Consider the following 20,281-nt stretch of genomic DNA (forward strand, 5'->3'; position numbering starts at 1 on the left):
GGAGAAATAGAACCAAGCTTCAGAGGCCAGGAGGGGCCGCAAATAAGAATATAAGCCAGGAATTCAGAATCCAGGAAGATTTCAAAAAGTTGAGAAGCAGAGTATGCAGTGAACGGAGGCGGGGAGCTCAGAGTGGAGGCTGTGAGCATCGCAGGGTTTACGTGGCGTGACTGTGGCGCAGGCCGCTGGCTTAGAGAGCTCCAAGGCTCAGAATTCTATGGTTTTTGTGATTCATTTTATTGAGATTGTTTTCATTGTTTTTGGGATGCCAACAAGAAGACTGATCTTTATTTTCATTACCTAGTTGACATAATCAACTTCTGCTAATAAAATGGAATCACGGGAAAAGAGAAGAAAATTGGACATAGCGTAAGTTATGTCTGTCTGGAGTCCGTGAAGCGTGCCCACACAACAGATAATGAGCTTGGCCTGCTTACTTGGCCTGTGGAAGCAGAAGAGGAATGTTGGGAGAGACCATGTGGCCACAGGCTGCGGCCAGAGCGCTGTACTTGCAGATAAACTGACTCTCTGGGTACAACCAGGGATTGGGGAAGAGCACATTTTGTATAGATACAAAAGTTAAAGTTGGTGTCTGAATTGAAGACAAGTATCTGAAACTAAGTATAATGGGCCTTTACAATGTGAGAGATGTTAAAAAAACATGGCCAGTTCATAAAATGACCCCATAATGAAGCAGGACTATGTAGTGAAATGATTGTGGGTCTGGAGTCCATGGACTTGGATCTGAGTCCTTCCCTGGGGGCCCTCTCTTGCCAACTTCTGTCATACCCAGCGTGGCTGGACCCATGGCTCCCAGTGGCTTTTCTCTGTTTCTTAAAACCAAGCCTGATATCCAAAGATGTAAGAGTTACCCTCATAAGGATATTCTTAGAAAGGTAACCCAGATCCAGAATGTAATCCCCAAGGAGTCGGTGGAGGGCTTTGAAGAATGTTTGGCTCATTATAATGAACACAGCTAAGGACGTACCCACCAAAGAAGACCCCTTGCATATGGGGACATCTCCCCAGTTGTATCAGAAAAATCCTAGTCTGTTTACTTTTTTAAAAAAGTTTTATTGTGTTATATATATTTTTTTTTAATGATTATTTATTTATTTATTTATTTGGAGAGCGAGCACAACAAGCAGGGGGAGGGGCAGACAGACTGAGAGGCAGAGGGAGAAGCAGGCTCCCCACCAAGCAAGGAGTCTGATGCAGGACTTGATCCCAGGACCCTGGAATCAAAGGCAAAGGCAGACGCCTAACCAACTGAGCCACCCAGGCGCCCCCGAAAATGTTTTATTGTTTAGTAAGCAAACCTCATCTATCACATGGTATTTCTGAGCATTGACTTCCCTCTGTAACTGTTCTTGTGTTGGATTTACATCGGAATAGCTGCCACTCCGTCGGCTTACATCACCACGCTGGAAGGAGAAGGTGACCTCGATGAGATGGAAGGAAGGAAATTCTGGGCTAAAAATTTCTCCCAATATTTCTCTCACTCAGTTAGTTTCAGATAACATCAAACTAATCACCTTGCAGTCTCTCTTGTCATGTTCTCCTCTGCCAGAACCTACAGTGACTACTGTCTCCAGCACCCTTCAGTAAATACTTATTTGGTACCTAGATGTGCCAACTGCAGGAAGGTGCAATTAGGACGTTCCTGGAGCACGATTCAGGGGAGGAGAGGGAAGTACTTGATCAAGTGTATAATAGCAGGTAGAATTTTCAGGATACTCCCAGGAGGGAAAGAGACCTACATGACTTCTTTTGGCTCCTGAAACATTTCTCTGGGCATATACTAAGTAATTAATATGTACTTAATCGATGGTCAACATGGAGATGAGAAAGAAATCACGTATGGGTTTAAAAACATAGGTACAAACAATTTACTAATATGAAATAGATCAGTTGCTCCTCCTACTATCCATATAAGTATTTAATGCCAGCATTAATGCCGCCTTCCTCTACTCCATTTGAAAATATATGTGAAGATGCAAAAAAAAAAAAAGCATAAACTCATGCTGACTTTGAAAATTCACATGTCATTCAACGAGCGACACTAGAATTGACAGCCTCAGAGAGAATCTGGGAAGAATTTCCTGAATCTAAAAGACTAACTGGGACTTGTTGGATAAATCTATGACATAAGGACAAAGTAAATCTCTGGCCTTACCAGAGTTCGGACCTCTCTACCTTCTGCTCCTCAGCTGAATGTCGCGAGGGCCCTTTAAGCCTCAGAACAGGGCAGTCCTCCCTCCCCTGCCAATGGTTTTAGGGTGTTTTGGTTTTTTGGAAGCAGCCAGTGAGCTTAACTTTCCAGAACTCTCCCACAATCCAGACCTTATTGTCCCTTTCAGCTCAATCCATCAGAAAACTGCCAACCCAGGAAACCAACTGGGCACAAAGTCTGATTTGGGATGGCGGGTGATGCCCTGCATTCTAAGGATCCTGAGTAACACTGTGTTACTGGGACATAGGTAGGAATTTGAAGGAGGGGTATAGGTTTGCATGTCTGCTCTTTGTTCTAGGGTTGAAAAACGGGGATATGGTGAGGCCACCCAAGCCACCTAAAATAAAAACTGCTGGACTCTGGGGACTGGCAACCAGGTGTAGATCTGAAGAGGTAAATCCATGTTGCAGTGAGTAGGGCTGAGAGTAAATCATACATACACTCTGCTGGGAAACACTGAATACATATAGCTCTCAAGTTAAAATGAATCAAAAAATAGGAAAGGGAGTCCATTAGGAAAATGTGTTGCATACAAGGCAAAAGGAATAGCGTTGGAACACTTACGGGAAGGCCTCAAAGAATTAGATACTGCTGAAACCAAAAGAAAATATTAAAACCTCTTTGGCACTTTCAGTAGGATTTTTTTTTTAAAGGCACGTTTCTGAAATAGGGCAGAAACTTAGTGGGGGAAAAATGAGCTCAGATGGAAAGGCAGTGGAATGAGAAGAAAAAGGAAATGATGAAGACAAAATACAGCAGCAGAATTAAAGCATGCATTGAAGGCAATACAAAATAATTTTTACAGAAGAAACTAATATCAGAGCTGCCATATGACATAGCCTGTACTTTCCATTTATTAGAAAAACATTTTGAGGGTAGAGGCTACCAATGGCTTGTTTACTTTTAGAATTTCATTGGTGTTTAGGTCAACAGCAGGTATGGAATGATTCCCCTATAGCCAAGCAGTTATGTCAGTCTTTACTTGTCAAGAGGGAAGTGAGCGGTGACCTGCCTAAGGTCAGTCTCCATGACAAGAAATGGGGAGCTTAAATAAAAACGTGCATCCTGACTTCCAGCATGCGGGTCCCCACAGGACTGCCTTAACTCCCACCTCTGGACTCACTCGAGGCGCTGAGGACTGTGAGCTGGGAGTCCTACCAGCCATCCTGTACGTGGTTTCACCCTGAACCACAATCTGCAGCCTAGTCCTCGCTTCCCTGCTATGAAAACCAGTCTTCTCACTCCTTCCATGTCTGTCCCTACCCTGGGTGTTGGATTTAAGCTCTGACCGCTCTCTCCTCAGTCACGGTTTTTGTTTCCTTCGCACCCTCGCTGACTCGGATTCCAGGAGCAATCAGCCCTCCTGGTTGGACCTGCTTTAGTTGCTTCCCCTCAGAAGTAGGAGCGAGGCGTGACCCAGGACACTCTCCATTATTTCTTCTCTCCGGGTAGCAGCTGCCTCCCTGCCCTGTGCCTCACTGCTTCATTGCTTTGGTGATGCGGTATTGGCCCGTGGTGCTGGGCGAGAAAGGCATGGAGGTTAGTGCGTGGGCCACATACTCGTGGGCCTGGACCAAGTAGCTGCCCAGGCAAGTATTCTCCTTTCTGCTTAGTAAATTAGGTAAGGGCCATGCCTGTGATGTGTAAAGGCAGCAGAAGCTCGGGTCATAGCCATCAGTATCGAAACATCTAATGCTGGTGACTCTAGGTTCTTTAAAAGCAAAAGAAAAATGCATACTTTTAAGGAAACATGGCATGGTCACGCATAAGGAAAGAGGAAGTTAAATATTCACCAACCATCAGGAACGGTTGCTTGTTTCAGGTGTGTGTGTGTGTGTGTGTGTGTGTGTGTATGTGTGTGTGATTGGTTTTATTTGGAACGACTGGTTGGACAGTTCTTTACCACTGCGAAACAGCAAAGAGAGCCCAGGGTTTGAAGTCAGATCTGTATTTGCTCTCTGGCCTGCAAAGGGGTGACCTCTGAGGTTAGCAATGTGTGGTCAGTCTGCTCATTAGTAAGCAGGAGGAGCACGAGGCTTCCTTGCAGGGTCGTTGTCAAGGATCAGATGGGGAGACTATCCCATCATGGACAGACAGCAACAGCACATACTTTGGAGTCTGTAGCTTCTGCTTAGTGGCCCTTATCTGCCTGTGAGAAGACGACTAGCAGGATTCTAAGTGTGGCCCTTGAGTGCAGCCAGCCCCGAGCCATCCACACCATAGCCCGGGGACCAGCTGGACTCGCCAGCCGTGGAGGCCGTCCACTGTGGACAGCCAGCAGGTGTGGCTCAGCAGTCCCTGGTCCATACAGACCAAGTTTCACACAGGTACAGAGATCAGTCTTTTTCCGTATTTAAGTCCTTGGCCCTCAAGTCCCTCAACACAGTGGGAAGCCCACATTTGATGTACAAAACAGGGAGTACTGTAGGAATTTTGAAAGGGTCCTTGCCTCCTTGTATATGTGACCAATTTCCTTTCTCCAATTAATACTACTACTTTGTCTCAGGATGTGTGTGTGTGTGTGTGTGTGTGTGTGTGTGTGTGTGTTACTCTTTTCCTGAAATATCCAAGAAGTGAATTAATCAAATTTAATCACAGGTGCAAGTCACCTCAGGCATATCAGGCCATGAAAACACCCTATTCACCAGGGGTTGAAACATGTTTTCTCTGCTTCATTTTGCAAGTACAGCACTACCCAGAACAGAAAGTTATCTTCTGGTGCTTTGAAGAGCTGTGATTTCTAACATAAGGCCATATGCTGCTCAAACTGCTGGAGAGGTTGAGTGCTGCTCCAAGGGCTCTTCAAAGCAAGCACAGAGCAAGTGTGCATGTGAAAAAGTAGGAGGGAGTCAGGAAAGAAGCATGTCGAGATCTCAGCCCGTTCCCAGAGGAGTGAACCCCAGCTAGAGATGAGCATTACTAAAGAGAGTCAGATGTGGATGTAGTCAACAACTCGAATGGGTATTTGCAAGAGCTCGGTAGAAGCCAGAGGTGGTAACCCAGTGGTTTCCTCTGATGGGAAGATAGATGACACAGATGGAAGCTCATGAGCTAATTCAAGCAGCTCTGGACTGGTACATTTATCAAGCTTATGAAGACATGGACTCTTTGACGTGAGTCTGTTGATGATTTTGTTACAATGTAATGCTGTTTCATCTCACCATTTTTTTTTTACATATTGTTTTTGCTTATGACAAATTGAGTCCTATAACAAGGCTTGATATCCTAAGTGTCTTTCAGCTGGGTTTCCCTTAATATGTTTTCTTACTGAACAACTTATTTAGCAGCTGGTATTTGGTTTCATAGTAGGGGTCATTTTTTTCTAGAACCACATTATGTCAGGTCCCATGACAGATGCTTTACATACATCATCACCAACTCCAATAGGAACCCTACCTGAGGGGCGCCTGGGTAGCTCAGCCGTGAAGCGTTTGCCTTCAGTTCAGGTCATGATCCCAGGGTCCTGGGATCGAGACCCGCATCGGGCTTCCTGCTCAGCGATAAGTCTGCTTCTCCCTCACCCACTCCCCCTGCTTGTATTCCCTCTCTCACTGTGTCTCTTTCTGTCAAATAAATAAAATCTTCCAAAAAAAAAAAATAAAGGAACCCTACTTGACAGTGTTGTTGCCCCATTCAAAGGGGTGAAGAGATTAAAGCCCAGAGAGTCAGAGTTATTTGCCTAGAGGAGAGGAAAACAGAAGTATTACAATCTAGTCATTTCACACTGAGGTCACTGACATCCTTTTGGGGGGGAAGAGAAAAAAAAACCCTAGGTTTTTGCGTTTTCAGGCTCCTACTCTGCTTTCAGTGTGTCTGCCATATTTCCCCCTCATTTTCTGGACTTTTTAAAAATTATGTCAGATTCAGACATTGTTTTCTTAGTGCTTTCTATCTTCTGTAACTATACCGAACAACAAGTAAAACCCAGGGGAGGCAGGCAGGGGGAATATGGATTATAGGCAGGAGTCCTTCCCCAGGTAGTATGGCATGGTACAAGACTGAGGGGTGAATCAGGAGAAATCTGCTGGGAGGACCCAACAGATAAATAAAGGGATAGCTCTAAGGCCAAGGGACCAAAGATGGGATCCAAGTTTGTGTAAATCAAGACAGGTTGGATGACACACACTAAGGGCCAGGACAGTTGACCAGAATAGCTTTGGCAACCAGAGCACTGAATATTCAAGTGACTTAGATTTAGAGTCTCAGAAGGGGAACCAAGTTGTGAAATGTCTGTTCCATCTGGGGAACAGCAAATGACCAGCGTATCACAGACGGTTTGCCAATAGAATAAGGGTGCAAGAGAGAATGTCAGTCTAGTCATTGTGAGTTTATTGATTGTCTGTTGCTGCTTTAATAATTATCACAAACTTAAAGGCTTAAAGTTATGATCTCACAGTTCTGTAGGTCAAAAGCCTGGGCTGCTTCAGCTGGTTTCTCCGCTCCAGTTCTCATAAGAATAGAACCAAGGGCTCTTATCTGGAGACTCTGGGAATAATCTACCAGATTCATCCAAATTGTTGGCCAAATTGAGCTCCGCACAGTTGTAGGATGGAGGTTCCTATTCCCTGGCTGACTGTCAGCCAGGGGTCCTCAGCTTCTGGAGGCCACTTGCATGCTTTTCATGACTCATTACCCCCTTCTTCCATCTTCAAAGCCTTCAGTAGCCAATCATGTCCTTCTCAGGCTTTGAATCTCTCTGGTTTCCATTTCTGCCTCATTTCTCCTGCCTTTGACTGGATTACTTGATTGACTCTTCTGCTTTCCTCTTCTGCTTTTAAGGGCTCATATGATTACTTTGGGTTTCTACTGAATAATCCAGGATCATCTCTGTATTTTAAGGTCACCTGTCTAGGAACTAGTTCCATTTGCAGAGTCCCTTTACAGCAGTGTCTGTATTGGTGTTTGATTGCGTAACTGGGGGACAGGAATCTTGGGGAGCATCTTTAGAGTTCCACCACCACACTGTGTTAACACATTTATCGCATTTCCCAAATCTGGGTGAGTTTTAGGCAATGCCAAGTGTTAGCCTCGATTCCTGGTACTTAACTGAAACCTCAGGGAGATTTGTTCCCTTTTTCTTCCAGGCTGCTGATTATTTCAGACCTGTTCTCTCTCCAGAGGTTTTCTATAATTGTTTCTCCCGTCCTTCTCATTTCCTTGCTGTCTGTCCATCAGCTCTGCCTATATTATTGACTAAGCGAACAGAACTTTGTGCTCTTCGTGTTCTGAAAATCTTTCTACAATTCCCTTGAGCCTTGGATACTACCCCATCAAGCTCTGATGGCTCTAGAAAAATCTCCGGACTGGGGATCCTGTTTTCTTGTCTTTTGTAATCTTTAGAGACCCCTTCAGAATTTTTTTAAGCTTTTTTTTCTTACTAAAAAATGTAACTAATTCCTTTAACAACTAAGAAGGAAAAGAAGAGCTAACTAAATTACTACTACATTTTTTTAAGTAATTTCAACTATTTTAGGACCTATCCCCCATAATTCACAATGCCAAGGTTAAGGACAATTATTTCCACAATTTATTGCACATTAGGACCTTGCTGAAATGCAAATTGCTGGGCCTACACCAAAGAGTCAATAAATCTGGAGTTGGAGCTCAGGAAGTCTCCGTTCAGCTAGGATCCTGGGGAAGGGTTAGAGACGTGCATTGCTCTCACAGCTACTAAGTGGCAGCAAGATGTAAGGTGAAGTCCAGGGTGAAATTCATCTGTGCTTCCTATTTAGAGTGAATGAAAGTGTGTAGGGAGATAAAGCTTCTCTAAGGAGTCCTTGGAGGTGAGTCCCTCATTATCCTATCCCTGGGCACACATCAGGGGTATACTGCTTCTGCACACTCTTGTCGTTCTTATCTTCACCATTATGATCCTGATGCTGACAGTCAGCATGCCTTCTGCCCTGTCTTTCCCAGGCTGTATGTACACTAGTCTTCAGTGCCCCTCATAATACCCTGTGGGTACCCATACTGTGTTGAAGGAGATGCTTTATTGCCACATTCCAATTAATGAATGGGATCGAACCCTACATGCATTTAAGAGAGAGAGAGAATGAACATTTATGGAGAGAAAGGGAAAGAAAATCAACATTAATTGCCACCTATGCTCACGGGGTTGGCGCTATAAGGGTTTAGCTCTGGTAGATGCAGTCTAGCTTCCTGAAAAAGTAAGACACTTTGCAAATGTTATTTAATCTTCACACAAATGCCTTGAGGCATCACTATCCCTATTTCATAAATGAGGGAAAAAAAATTGAGGCTCAGAAAGGTCACAAAACTCACACCATTGTGCAGCCAGTTGGGAGAATGTCAAGATCTGAACCCTGGTGTCTTCCTTCATAGGTTGTCATCTTTCCATTCCCCCACATTTCCCTTCCAAGCTCAAAAATCCCAAGATTTATGTAAGTATTTTATAACCATTATATAGGATGTTGAAGGCATTAGTTGTAGTTTGCATTTCTGTGGCCACCATATACATCCCACATCTCTAAATATTACTTGTAAATGTTTTCTCTTGCAATTCTCCTCATTACATAGTAGCAAAATAAATAAAATGTGCTTACCAGCGCAACTCTCCCATGGGGCTTCCCCCACACATTTCACTGTCTTGCCCAAACATTCATAATGGGGACATGCACATATTCTATAAACACACTGCTTCCACTTACTCTTTCTTCCCACTTCCTCTTATGGATGGAACCATCCAGCCCTCTCTGCTCATCTGTCACACCCTGGCTTTGTCACTGGTTACAAAGCCGCATGTCCCCCAGCACATTCCTGGCATTCGCCGGGTGCTGCTGCCACTTCCCTGCCAAGATGACTTCCCAAGGGGACTCTGCAGCCTCCTGAATGGTCCACATGTTAGGCATTCCTTAGATAGTTCTGTTTTGGGCCAACAGTCATTTGACTTTTGCCAACGCAGGACTGAGGTCCCTCTTACTAGAGAGAAAAATCAAATGGAATTGATTACCTGCCCATCCAGAGTCTCCATCTGCGTATCAGATGAGATGTGAAGCAAGAGGGCCCCAACCCATAGTAACTTCACACTTCCGCGGAGTCACATTTCAACTCTGTGGCTCTGATGTTCGAGGTGTTGGAGGGGGCGATGGGAGAGCTGTGCTTGCTTATTCCCTTTTGTTGCTGAGCACCTTCTTCCCTAGAATAACATTTTCCTTTATGAAGGATAGCCATGTTCTATTTATCAGAAAAAGAAAAAGGATGTCACCCATCCTGTGTCCCTTTTGCCGGAGCTATTAGCAAGCTCCCGAGTTAAATTTAGTGCTCATTTGCATGAGCTCATTCTTGGTTTCTGGAGAAAAGTAACTGTCTTTTCTTTTCTCTATGATTTCTGAACTCTGGAGGTATTAGACATTTAGAGAAGGGGCCATGATTCATTGACTGATTGATTTTTTTTTTTTTTTTTTTTTTTTTTGCTTGAATACCATACTTTGGGGGACGTTCTCATGAATATTTACTGGGGATAAAGAAAATGAAATCTGGTGATATTGTACCCTTTCTGTCTTAGTAAGGGGTTCTTACTGATCAAGGAGGATATCAGAAGCAGTTACAGTGTCAGTGTTCTACACGGCACTGGGGTTCCTAGTCAACTAATCTCATGTACAAAGTCAAATTTCTTCCCCATTCAGTGACAGTTTATCCAAATATTGTCTTTAGAACCCACCTGCAGGAGATGTGAGTCTGCTAAGCAGATGCATACCCAGTCACACAAAGGATCGTGGCTTGATTTCCATTGTAGTCATGACCCCAGAAAGGAGCCAGAGATAGCCTGGAAGAGAGGTCTAGGCCTGGGCCCACTTAACTTTTCTAACAGACAAGTGGCAGAGATGCTGTTGAGGCCAGGCCAGTACAGAAGAGGGAGAACACTCGGGATGAGTATGGTTTATCCAGGGACATCGCATGCCAAGTAGCTGGTTGATCACACAGGGTACTTGCATGAAGGGACATATGACAGGGCTGAGATCTTGTCCACTGTGCTCCTTTTCATAGTTCACTCTCCCAGATGGGATGCCTTCTGCATTAGTCCACCTGGAGGGAGTACTTTTATCTAGTTCATACAAGGGTTCCATCTGAGCTACAGGGACAGTCCTCTTGCCCCAACCTCGTAAAAGCCACTGTGACGAGGAAAGCTAAGTGTAGCGAGGAGGGTCGATGGGAAGCCTGGAATGAGCAACTAGGAGTGATGTGCCAGTGTTCTTTCTTGGGGCACAGAGCAAATGACCCTCCCCTCTGCAAATACATGAAGAGCCAAGGTGGTAAACATGATCACCCTATAATCATTGCATTAGACACAAAAGGCTAGAATGTCAGGAAAGACAGTGGTATACAAAAGGAAAAAGGAGCATTGTCACTAATTCACACATTGAACAGATAGGAACCTAGTGCCTACTGGGTGCTGGACTCGGTGCTAGGCATGGAGGTTGCTGCGCGAGTATCCCAGGTAGTCTGTTGGAACAGCTGGGGTCGGTTTCCATCCTCTGCGTTCCCTGGGCCACATTATTTCCTTACACACGTGACGAAGTGAACTTCTGCAATGTCAGTAGTGTTCACGTTCTCCCTTCCAGCATTTCTACTGTACGTTGAGATCTCCGGGGAACTTCACAAGGGATGTTCCTCCTCAGGATTGTTGGCTTGCAAGGATGCATACCCAGAATTCCCTTCTGGCCTCTCACTCAAACCTTCCGTGTTCCCTTGTGTTAAAATCAAAGACACAGTTCTCATCTGCTTACCCAGTTATTTGCTGAGAGATATTATCAAAGGTGGCTCTGCAGAATTCAGGAGTTCCTGCATCAGCAGACTTCCATGAGGGATCAGAGTAGCCGAAGCCCAGGATTCTAAGTGAGGAAGGGTTTGCACGGATGCTGGAGAAGTAAGCAGCGGCGAGCCCGGAAGGATGCACCTAAAACAGCACAGGCATTTCTGTCTCTAGAGGAGGGTAGCAGGGAAGTGTTAACAGGGAGGAACATGATCAGATTCTCCTGGGAGAACAATTACTACTCCATGGTGAAGAGCAATATTAGGGAAGGGCCCTTCAGCACACGTAAAGGACAGAATGGTGGCCTGGATTGAGGAAGTGAGTGACAGCATGGAAAGAAGGGATGGATTCACTAAAGATTCGGGGGAGCAAGTGGGCAAAACATGGACACTGTAAATACGGGAAGAAGGGAAAAGTCGGGGAGGAGTGCTGACAGGTCTTGGTCTGGGCCATGGCGTGGTGTCTGTGCCCTGAGTAGGTCAACACTGGCCCCCCTTTTGTCATGGCTCAGGGTGCATTCTGGAAAGGGTAATTAAAGGGGACTGGAGAGATGAAGGAAAGGGACCTGGGTAGACCACTCAGCTACCCCACTTTGAATGCAGGCTGCCTGTCGCCGCCTTGTTGCACTTAGGATCGTACCCACCGTAGGCCATGAGTAAACATATGTTATGTTAATTAATTTTGTAATGTGAAAATACAAAGTAAACTCTGGTATTGATGCCCATGAAATTCAGAGCAGGCTTCAAGAACCCCACAGTTCTTCACCATCTAAGGATGTCCCAAGAGAAGGCATTCGTGAATGGGTGATGGGAAGGAGGGACTTGTCTTGAACAGGTCTTGAAGGCATCCAAATTCAGCATCCTGTTCAGTTCTGGAATCTCTCAGAAATTGACATACTCTGTAGAAGCATGTGGTTCCGATTGACTTTAATGGGATTCCCTTGCAAACCACAGATTGTAAATTATTCCCTAGTAGGTATAACATTTATAGAAGACATATTATTTTACCCTGAATACCCCCTGGATGCTGTTACACTGAATTTCTGACAACGGCAGAACTCGAAATAAGATCATCTTTTGCTAGAAGCCACTGCTCCATGTTGATCTCTGTAAGCCGAAGAAAATGGGTGTTTGTCATAAAAGAACATTTTCTTTAAAGGGGAAGAAAGACCTTTAATTCCATGCTAAGGAATATCAAACACGATCTCCGTGGAGTGTTTGTTTTGTTTTGTTTCGTTAATACAAGGCAGGGCACTTTCTCTTGGAGAAGAAATGATAGTTTTTCCCAGATCTGGAGATTAAACAATTTGGTAGTCATTTCACGTTCAGCTCACAAAAAGGGGATTTGCATATGAACTTGTTTGGGCAAGAAAACACATCTGAACGTGTTTCATGGGAACTATCTCTATCCGTGGCAGTTCCTTGTGGCCATCTCCTTCTTTTCTTTTCTTCCTCCCTACAGGTCACCGGGTTGAAACTGTCTCAGGACCTCGATGATCTTGCCATTCTCTACCTGGCCACAGTTCAAGCCATTGCTGTAAGACACTTTAATGCCATTTTTAAAGAGACTTAGGGCTATCAATAAACCTTAGGCCACATGCTCCTCCAGGATACGTCATGTGCTTGTGGGACAGAGATTGTTAATTAAAAGGGAGCTTGCCAAAGAGAGATGCGTGTCTTTTCGGAAGGAAATCTTGATGAAGGTCTTCACCTGCTTTACTAGTCACCTCACATAGATGAAAGCTGAAAGGAGTTCGGGTCTTTGAACATCATTCTTGGCATTTATTTAATTTGTCTTCCAAGTTCAATTAAGGAGAAGCAGATGCCATTTATGCTTGCATTAAGAAAAGCCGATGTTAAGAATGTGCAGACTTCTAAAACACACGATATCGCTCACTTTGCAAAAGGATTCATTACAGGGTTCCTTTAAATAGTAAGCATCCTTAGTGTTTGTTTTTAGATAATTAGCTGCTTCAATGAGAGGTTTGGATGGTTAGGGAGAGAAGGAGGGAAGAATTAAACGTATTAGGAACTCCTACGCTGAAGATCAATCCAAAATGAAAACAAAATCCTGGAAGCGTAAACATCTCAGTCTAAAGGGTCTTATTCTCCCACGGTGATCCAAAAATGGGGTATATGCACAGACGACTGTATGTGTGCGTCTGTTAGGAAGTACATTTTGGAGGAGTGGGTCGTGGCTTTCGAGGTTTCAGAGCTGGGAGGAATCCCAAAATTACAATTAATTAAGTGAGGCTTAGCCACTCTGGTAAGAGAGCATGGACCAACAGAAAAGAAAAATCAGTTCACTCAATTCTGATTCCAAATTTATTTTTCAGAGACACACAAAGTTTTTTTTGTTTTCGTTAACGTTACATGGACATACTCTATGCCATTTAGTTATTTCGTTTCTCTCCATGCCACTTCCTTCAAAGCCTCATTCCTTCAAATACCAGAACTACATACATTTTTTCCATACATCCGTACCACTAACAGAAGGGCGTGTCTTACGTTCGCGTTTGTCCAGGTGCCGTGTAGGTGGGATAAGAGAGCAGAGCCTCCCGACCATGAAGGGAACATATGGTCTTTCGTGGAACAGGCCAACTTGATTAGAGGAAACAGTCCTTGTAGATCATATGCCAGTTTGACTGTATCTTCCTGAAGCAACTGTCATGGATTTAATAGCATGGCCAGTTCAGTGAAATCAGTCAGTTGGCACTATTTATGGGAACTTGGTCAAAAACACAATTCTGGCATCTATCAAAGTGGAGGGAGTGAAGGGTAAAATGAATATGGAAGAAATTAATGTGCATCAGTAGTAAAGATAATTGTTCAGTGATCCTGTTTTATGGTAATAATGATGATAACGATAAATAATATAGTTCTGGGGTATTAAGTGACAGGCACTGTGCTAAATATTTACAAATATTGCATGATGTAACCTAGTGAGATAGACGTGAGTATTCCTGTTCGACACAGTGGAAAACTAAGCCTCAGCAAGGTTCATTAACCTGCCCAAATTCATACAGCTAGGAAGGGGCAGAGCTAGGATGGGAAGCCGCGGCTTTCTGAAATAAAGGTATATGAGGTATTGAGGAACTTTCATTTTCTGGTTATCAGTGCTAGTGTCTTAGAAAAGTCTTAGAGTGGAATGAAGTGACTGTGCAGAAATGGGACATGAGAGCTGTGAGCTGTTCATCCTCTGAGTACACGCTCAGAGGCCGACCAAGGGGCACCGTCACATGATGGTAAGGACTGTCACCTTTCACTGACACCCACTTGCTGTGCCAGGACCAGAGTACCTACCCAGAGTGGCTTAGGGCAGTCACCCTGTGAGGAGGTGGGATTGTCCTTGTTTTCCAGGCAGAGGGAGCACCGCCTTGCAGGGTCAGATAGCCGGCACGTGGTCGAGTCAGAACCCAAGCCCGTCCGAGGACTGCCTGCCTCACTCCCATTCTTCCGCTCTTTTCCACTCCGCCAACCTGCCTTTTCCTTTGAAATGTTTATAAAAGCGACACGGATGGAATCCGCTTTCAGGCATTTCCAAGACCAGTTTTTATTTCACACATCTTAGCAAACGTTGTTGTTTTGGCCGGGATCGCCTCACAAGAGGCCCCCTTCCTGGTGAGAATGCTGCAGTCGTCCAAGAATATATAAATGGGGCTAAACGGGACACGAGCTGGATGGAGCCAGCTCCTGTTTCCCAAACACCACACACTCGAAAAATCAATCTTGTATTTAATGGCTCATATGTGTATTAAGAGCTATCATATTTATTCTGTCTGTTGTTTAATGACCTTTATAATACCATGGAGGGGAGGAAATTTGAGGCGGGTCATTTGATAAGGTTTTTCCGCAGGGTCTGTTGAATTGTGAGTTCAGTCCATTTTGCAAAGGTACCAGGCTCTGCTGATCTTTCAGGCAAAAATGTGCATTTTAATGAAGGAGTCTGAGCACCGATATTTTCCCATGATGTTCAACTTGAATAAAAAAAATTTTTGTTTGTTTGTTTCACTGGCTCCGAAGATTACCCTAGCCTCTGCTTGCTGGGAATACGTTAAAGTTAAACAAATTGCTCTCTGTCGTGATATCTGTGGTTGGTATTTTGTAGGAAGAGAATGAAAGAGACATTGTAATGAAGTTAACTTAGGCCTGTGCGAAACTCTCCGTGAAGTAAAATTCTCTCTTGATCACACTTAATTGAAAGACTTGTCAGACAACCGGTTTATCCATAGCCTGTTCATCTATAGTTTTCCTTTCAGAATAGACCCTTAAAAAGTACTATTTGCATTTGAAGTCTCTCGATTTGCATTTAGTTCTGTACATTCCCAGTGGAATAGCCTAATTTTAATTTAAATTTCTCTGTGAAAACATTTTTTCCAGAAAGGTGAGCACAAAATCATTTTAGCACAAAGCCCTGTGGCGGGGCATTTAAGGAGGGTGGAACGTTTCACCCAGTGGAGCCTGGGACACCCGAAGGGAAGGCCCTGTTGCTAGCTGCCAGCCCTAGTGGGAAATTCCAGCCAACAATGCCCCGGGGGGGGGGGTGGGGGGGGTGAAGGGGGGTGGGCACAGGCTGTCTCAGCCCCTCCCAAGGGAGTGCCTCTTGTTCTGATACTTCTTTTGCCTTTTCCCAAGGGAATGTGCTTTGTGTTACCCTCTGCTCTGGCCTGCTAATCACGTGAGCCGCAGGTCTGTGGTTTTAGAAGTATGGGAAATACCAGTTTTGCCTGGTATTTCCACGGGTTTGGAGGGGAGGCTTGGTACAGCCATCCTCTCCCAAGGCCGACCATACTGCCTCAGGCAAATCCCGTAACCCCTACATGGGGATAACAAGGTGCAATTTTTTAGTTTATCCCAAGACAAGCGAGGATAGCAAAGTGCATAGCAGAGTGCCTAGACTACAGCTAATAACCAGAATGGCTCTCACCCCCAGGCCCCTTCCATGTACTCGGCACTCCTGGGTGTGCTGTGCATACACTGTCCACAGCAGCCCTGCGAGGCAGGCATTGATATTTCATCAAATCTAAGACCGCAATTAAAATTGTTTCTGCGTGCTAACATTTCTGACAATTCATGGAGTTTTCCAATGCATGAGTATGATCTTACTATTACTTAAAAAAAAATGAGGCTTGAGTCTTAGAAAGGTTGGATACAGATTGGATTCAAGAAGGAGGTGAAATGTCCTAATGCCATCCTAGCGTTCTTGAGTTCAGAAGTCATGCTCTTGGCTGCCCCTCCAGCAGACTAGACTGTCCTGCTGTCCACAGACACTGACTGATCCATGGTGGACGCCAGGGCGTCTGTAGGCCTCCCGAAATCATTTATTATGCCATTTTGTCAGTGACTTTCTTCTGGAAAGGTCGGTAGGTTTTATCATATTCTCAAGAGGGTTCATGACCCCCCAAAAGCTTAAGAAAGAACATCTGTGGGTAATCAGCCACATGCAATAAGCAGGATCTGGCCTTATACGGTACAACATGTTTTAATTTTTTTTTTAACACACTACATCTGTGGATTATTTTTGGAGGCCCAAGTTTTACCTAATCCATATTCTTACCAGATTCGCTAATAGCTGAAGGCCTCTGGGCTGGAACTGCTGTGCTTTTGCTCCCGAACTGCCCCCGTCTCTCCTAATTTACTACGCAGCGTTCAGGATTTCATGACCCCTGGTCCCCAGAACACCTTCTAGCCACTCCGTCTCCCAGAGGCGCCCCCAGGCGCGGGTGAGACAGCTCTCCAAGCAGCCAGGTCAAAAGAGGCTTCACTTGCCCTACATCTCACCCCAAGGGGACAGTGGTCGGGGGACATCCTGACTAATTCCCAAACACTCTCCTTCACTTTGGTTAAGCCTCTGATACAGCCCGCCCTCATGCTGAACTACCTCCTTCTCCTCATGCTTGGGTACCACCTTCCCAGCAACACTGTCATTAAGTCTGTGACACTGGCTCGCATCTTCTCTCCAGCCCCAACCCTCCTTCTTCTTGGCAGCTGCCCCATCTGTGGCCTCCCAGATCCTTGACCTTCTCCTCCCTCTGCTTTGTCAACTCACCCCCTTGTCCACACCTGGCACTGTGTCATCCCTCAGAATTAATCACTCTCTAAACACCTCAAGAGCTCTCTCTCCACCAGAAACAAACCAGTTCTCTCTCACTTCCATCCAGAGCCCCTTCCTCAACCATTGCCATGTGGCAGCCTCCTGAAGTAATGTCACAGTTCATCTTTTGGTTTTAATCCTTGACGCAAGTAAATTTGATTCATGAGCTTCTCGTTTTTGAACTTGCGGATAAACTAAGATTGTTAGCTGTTTGTGTAGCCCAGTTAAAACTAAAGAATTGCACATTAACATTCACCCAGGCGACCCTACGGTGGTGTCCTTTTCCCAGGCATCCACGATTTTTGACTGGGTTGAGTAGACTGAGCAAGGATGAGCATAGCAGATTTTAGGGAGATATTGGCACATGAGGTCAGAAACGAAAATACAAGCAAGCCAGAATGTGTGATTTTCACAACATCCCAGACCGCAAAGGACTGACGGATGGGCTCTGGCTCCTGAAACATCTCTGGAGAACCGCTACCTGGTTTCAGGTGGTAACAAAGGTCAGCGTAGCCCTTTGTCAGTCTGACGTCTTACTCTCACTTCATGCGATTAGAGCTCTCTTCCCCTGTTCCTGTTGCTGGTGTAATTGAGCACCCTTTTCCAAAGAACAAACCTCTTTAGCTCCTATCACTGGCAGGAAGACTGACTCAGAGACCCCTGGCCACTTCCTCCAGCCCCCATCCCTGCTAGAGGATCCAGGCCACAGTGGACACTCCGTAATTATTTGCCTCGGGGAAGCCCGTTCATATTAACTGTGTGAACATTGTCGGTTGGTTTTGCCAATGTTGTGTAACGACTGGTGGAAGCACATGGTAGAGCAATTAAAGTTTGGAGTCAGACGGGCCCAGGTTGGAATTCCTGCCCTGCGACTTCATTAACTGTGTGATCAGAAGCAGCCTAACTCTCGGAGCCTCAGCGCTCTGAGACTGTGTGCAAAGCTCTCAGTGTGGTGTCTGGGGCTGGGTAAGCACTTAGTGAATGCTCCAGAGCTTTTCCTTGCGCCGCTATACTGATGTTTTCTTCTGCTTTTCCCTTTCAGTTTGGCACCCGCCTCATCATAGAGGCCATGGAGGCGGGGGGACACTCTATCAGCACGCTTTTTTTGTGTGGTGGCCTGAGCAAGAATCCTCTTTTTGTACAGATGCATGCGGACATCACTGGTGAGTCTGGGGAGGAAGAGAATAGGTCGTTTGGGGCCTGGCAGCAGATGTCCCTGGCTGAGGGCCGCACGGGGTTGGAAATAGCAGAGGTTAGGGGTGATGTGCCAGATTATTTTGTTGTTGTTGTTGTTGTTTAAGGTTTTATTTATTTATTTGACAGAGAGAGAGAGATCACAAGTAGGCAGAGAGGCAAGCAGAGAGAGAGAGGGAAGCAGGCTCCCCACTGAGCAGAGAGCCTGATGCGGGACTCGATCCCAGGACCCCAGGATCACGACCCGAGCCGAAGGCAGAGACCCTAACCCACCGAGCCACCCAGGTGCCCCATAGATTATTTTGAATCTTTAGGTAAAAATGTATTTTCTTTCTTTTTGATAACTGTGAAGTGTTTATAGTCATGATAGAGAAAGTGACTTCTCTGTGAATCCAATGATTGAATAATCCCAAGAAACAAGATGAGAGATGTCAGCAAGAGCTAGGTTGTAATTTAAGCACTTCTGAAACTGTCTGAGCACCTCTTCTGATGCACGATTGTGGGGAATATTGAAGAGACAGAGACGAGTAATACAGGATTCCTGTCCCCAAAGATCTCGAAGTCTGTTGACAAGGACAGACGGATGTGCAAACGTAGTGTGGCAGGAGCTCAGAGTAAGAAATACATGGAGTTTTATGGGGACATGGTGGGGTACTGCACCCTGGTTTGGACCTGCGATGAGGCAGGGCAAGTGGTCAGAAGGAAGGGACAAGGAAGCTGTCTTGAAGAAAGAAGACAGAGCCAACTGCTGTGGGAACAGGGGTCTGGCTGCAGATGGGAATTTGAGCCCTGAGACCCCAAGATCTTACGATTCTTTCATAGCGTGTGACACAGAGAAAATCTAGGGTCATGGGCTGATTCCTCTGTGATATGAGCACAGCAGAGCAGGATTGCTTGTGCAGATCCCTGGACCTTAAGAAAGGGACCCCATTGGCCAGAGGCATGCTAGTATTACAGAGCCGAGCCTGGATTTCCATCCCTCGGGAACTCGTGGCCTCTGGCCTCTTGCTCCTTTCTCCCATGGTGTCTCCTAGAGACTGGCATCCTCCCCACCCCAGCCCGGGACCCACACATCATGGCCAAGCACCAGAGCAGGACAAGGGAAAGGAAGCAGAAGGGGAATGAACCCTGCCCACAGCCCCAGCTCAAAGCGTGACATGAGCCCACCCTTCAATGGCATCTCTTCGTCATGGTCTCTTGCTCTTCCCCATCCCGTGGGCTCCTTCCCTGGCAATTGGGTGGGTCAAGGTCCCTGCCCTGGATGCTGCCTCATCATGTCACCAGTGCCCCCTCCAGACCATGCAGATCCCTGCAAAGGAGAGCTTTACCAAATGCCAAGGGCATAGTTAACCCTTGTCCTTTGTGAGACAAATTAATTGCTAATTAATATGCTTATTAATGCTAATTAATATACTTATCCCCGTTTTAGATAGAGGTAAGAAGACTGAGGTACAAGCCAGAGGACTTTTCCAAAAAAAGCACCTAGTCCCAGGGTAAATATATCAGAATGTTAGTATGGAAATTACTACCATTAACCAAACTCCCACCGTGTGATGCTGGAGTCATTATATATTAAACCTCATGAACTGTTGTGAGGTAGAAATTGGTGCCATCTTAGAGACAAATAAACTGAGGCTCAGGGAGGTCGGTGAAATTGCTTGTCCGAAGTCAGACATCAGTGAGAATGGAGGGGTGGCACTAGGACCGTGACCCGGGAGTGTCTAGGCCCAGCACCCCCTACACTGCACTGCCCATCCAGGTTTCTTAGCTTTTCTGAGCAGTTTGTAATCAAGTGATGATTACTGTTTCTTTACCAAAAAGAGTCTACAGCCTATGGATGTGGGCCATTCTGAGGCAAAAAGTAGAAAGACCTTAAAAAGGAGCCCAATTACCTTGTAATTTTCCCCAAGAGAAAACCAATAACCACATTTTATCTAAGTCAGCTGGTGGGTCAGATAAGATCCCCCTTTAAAATGTGATCTGTGAGT

General features: G+C 45.4%; 1 protein-coding gene across 10 annotated transcripts in view; it reads left to right on the forward strand.

Moving 5' to 3' along the window:
- FGGY (FGGY carbohydrate kinase domain containing) overlaps positions 1 to 20,281 on the forward strand; it is a 400,085-nt gene that overhangs the window by 298,841 nt on the left and 80,963 nt on the right. For 9 of the 10 annotated variants that reach the window (XM_059374911.1, XM_059374919.1, XM_059374913.1 and 6 more), the window contains 2 exons: positions 12,468 to 12,542; positions 18,142 to 18,262. In XM_059374911.1, the coding sequence (XP_059230894.1) occupies positions 12,468 to 12,542; positions 18,142 to 18,262 (196 nt within the window). The remainder of the gene's footprint in view (positions 1 to 12,467; positions 12,543 to 18,141; positions 18,263 to 20,281) is intronic. The other variant, XM_059374915.1, reaches the window with a different exon arrangement.

Source organism: Mustela nigripes, chromosome 14 (assembly GCF_022355385.1).
Source record: "Mustela nigripes isolate SB6536 chromosome 14, MUSNIG.SB6536, whole genome shotgun sequence".
NCBI classification, from domain to species: Eukaryota; Metazoa; Chordata; class Mammalia; order Carnivora; family Mustelidae; genus Mustela; species Mustela nigripes.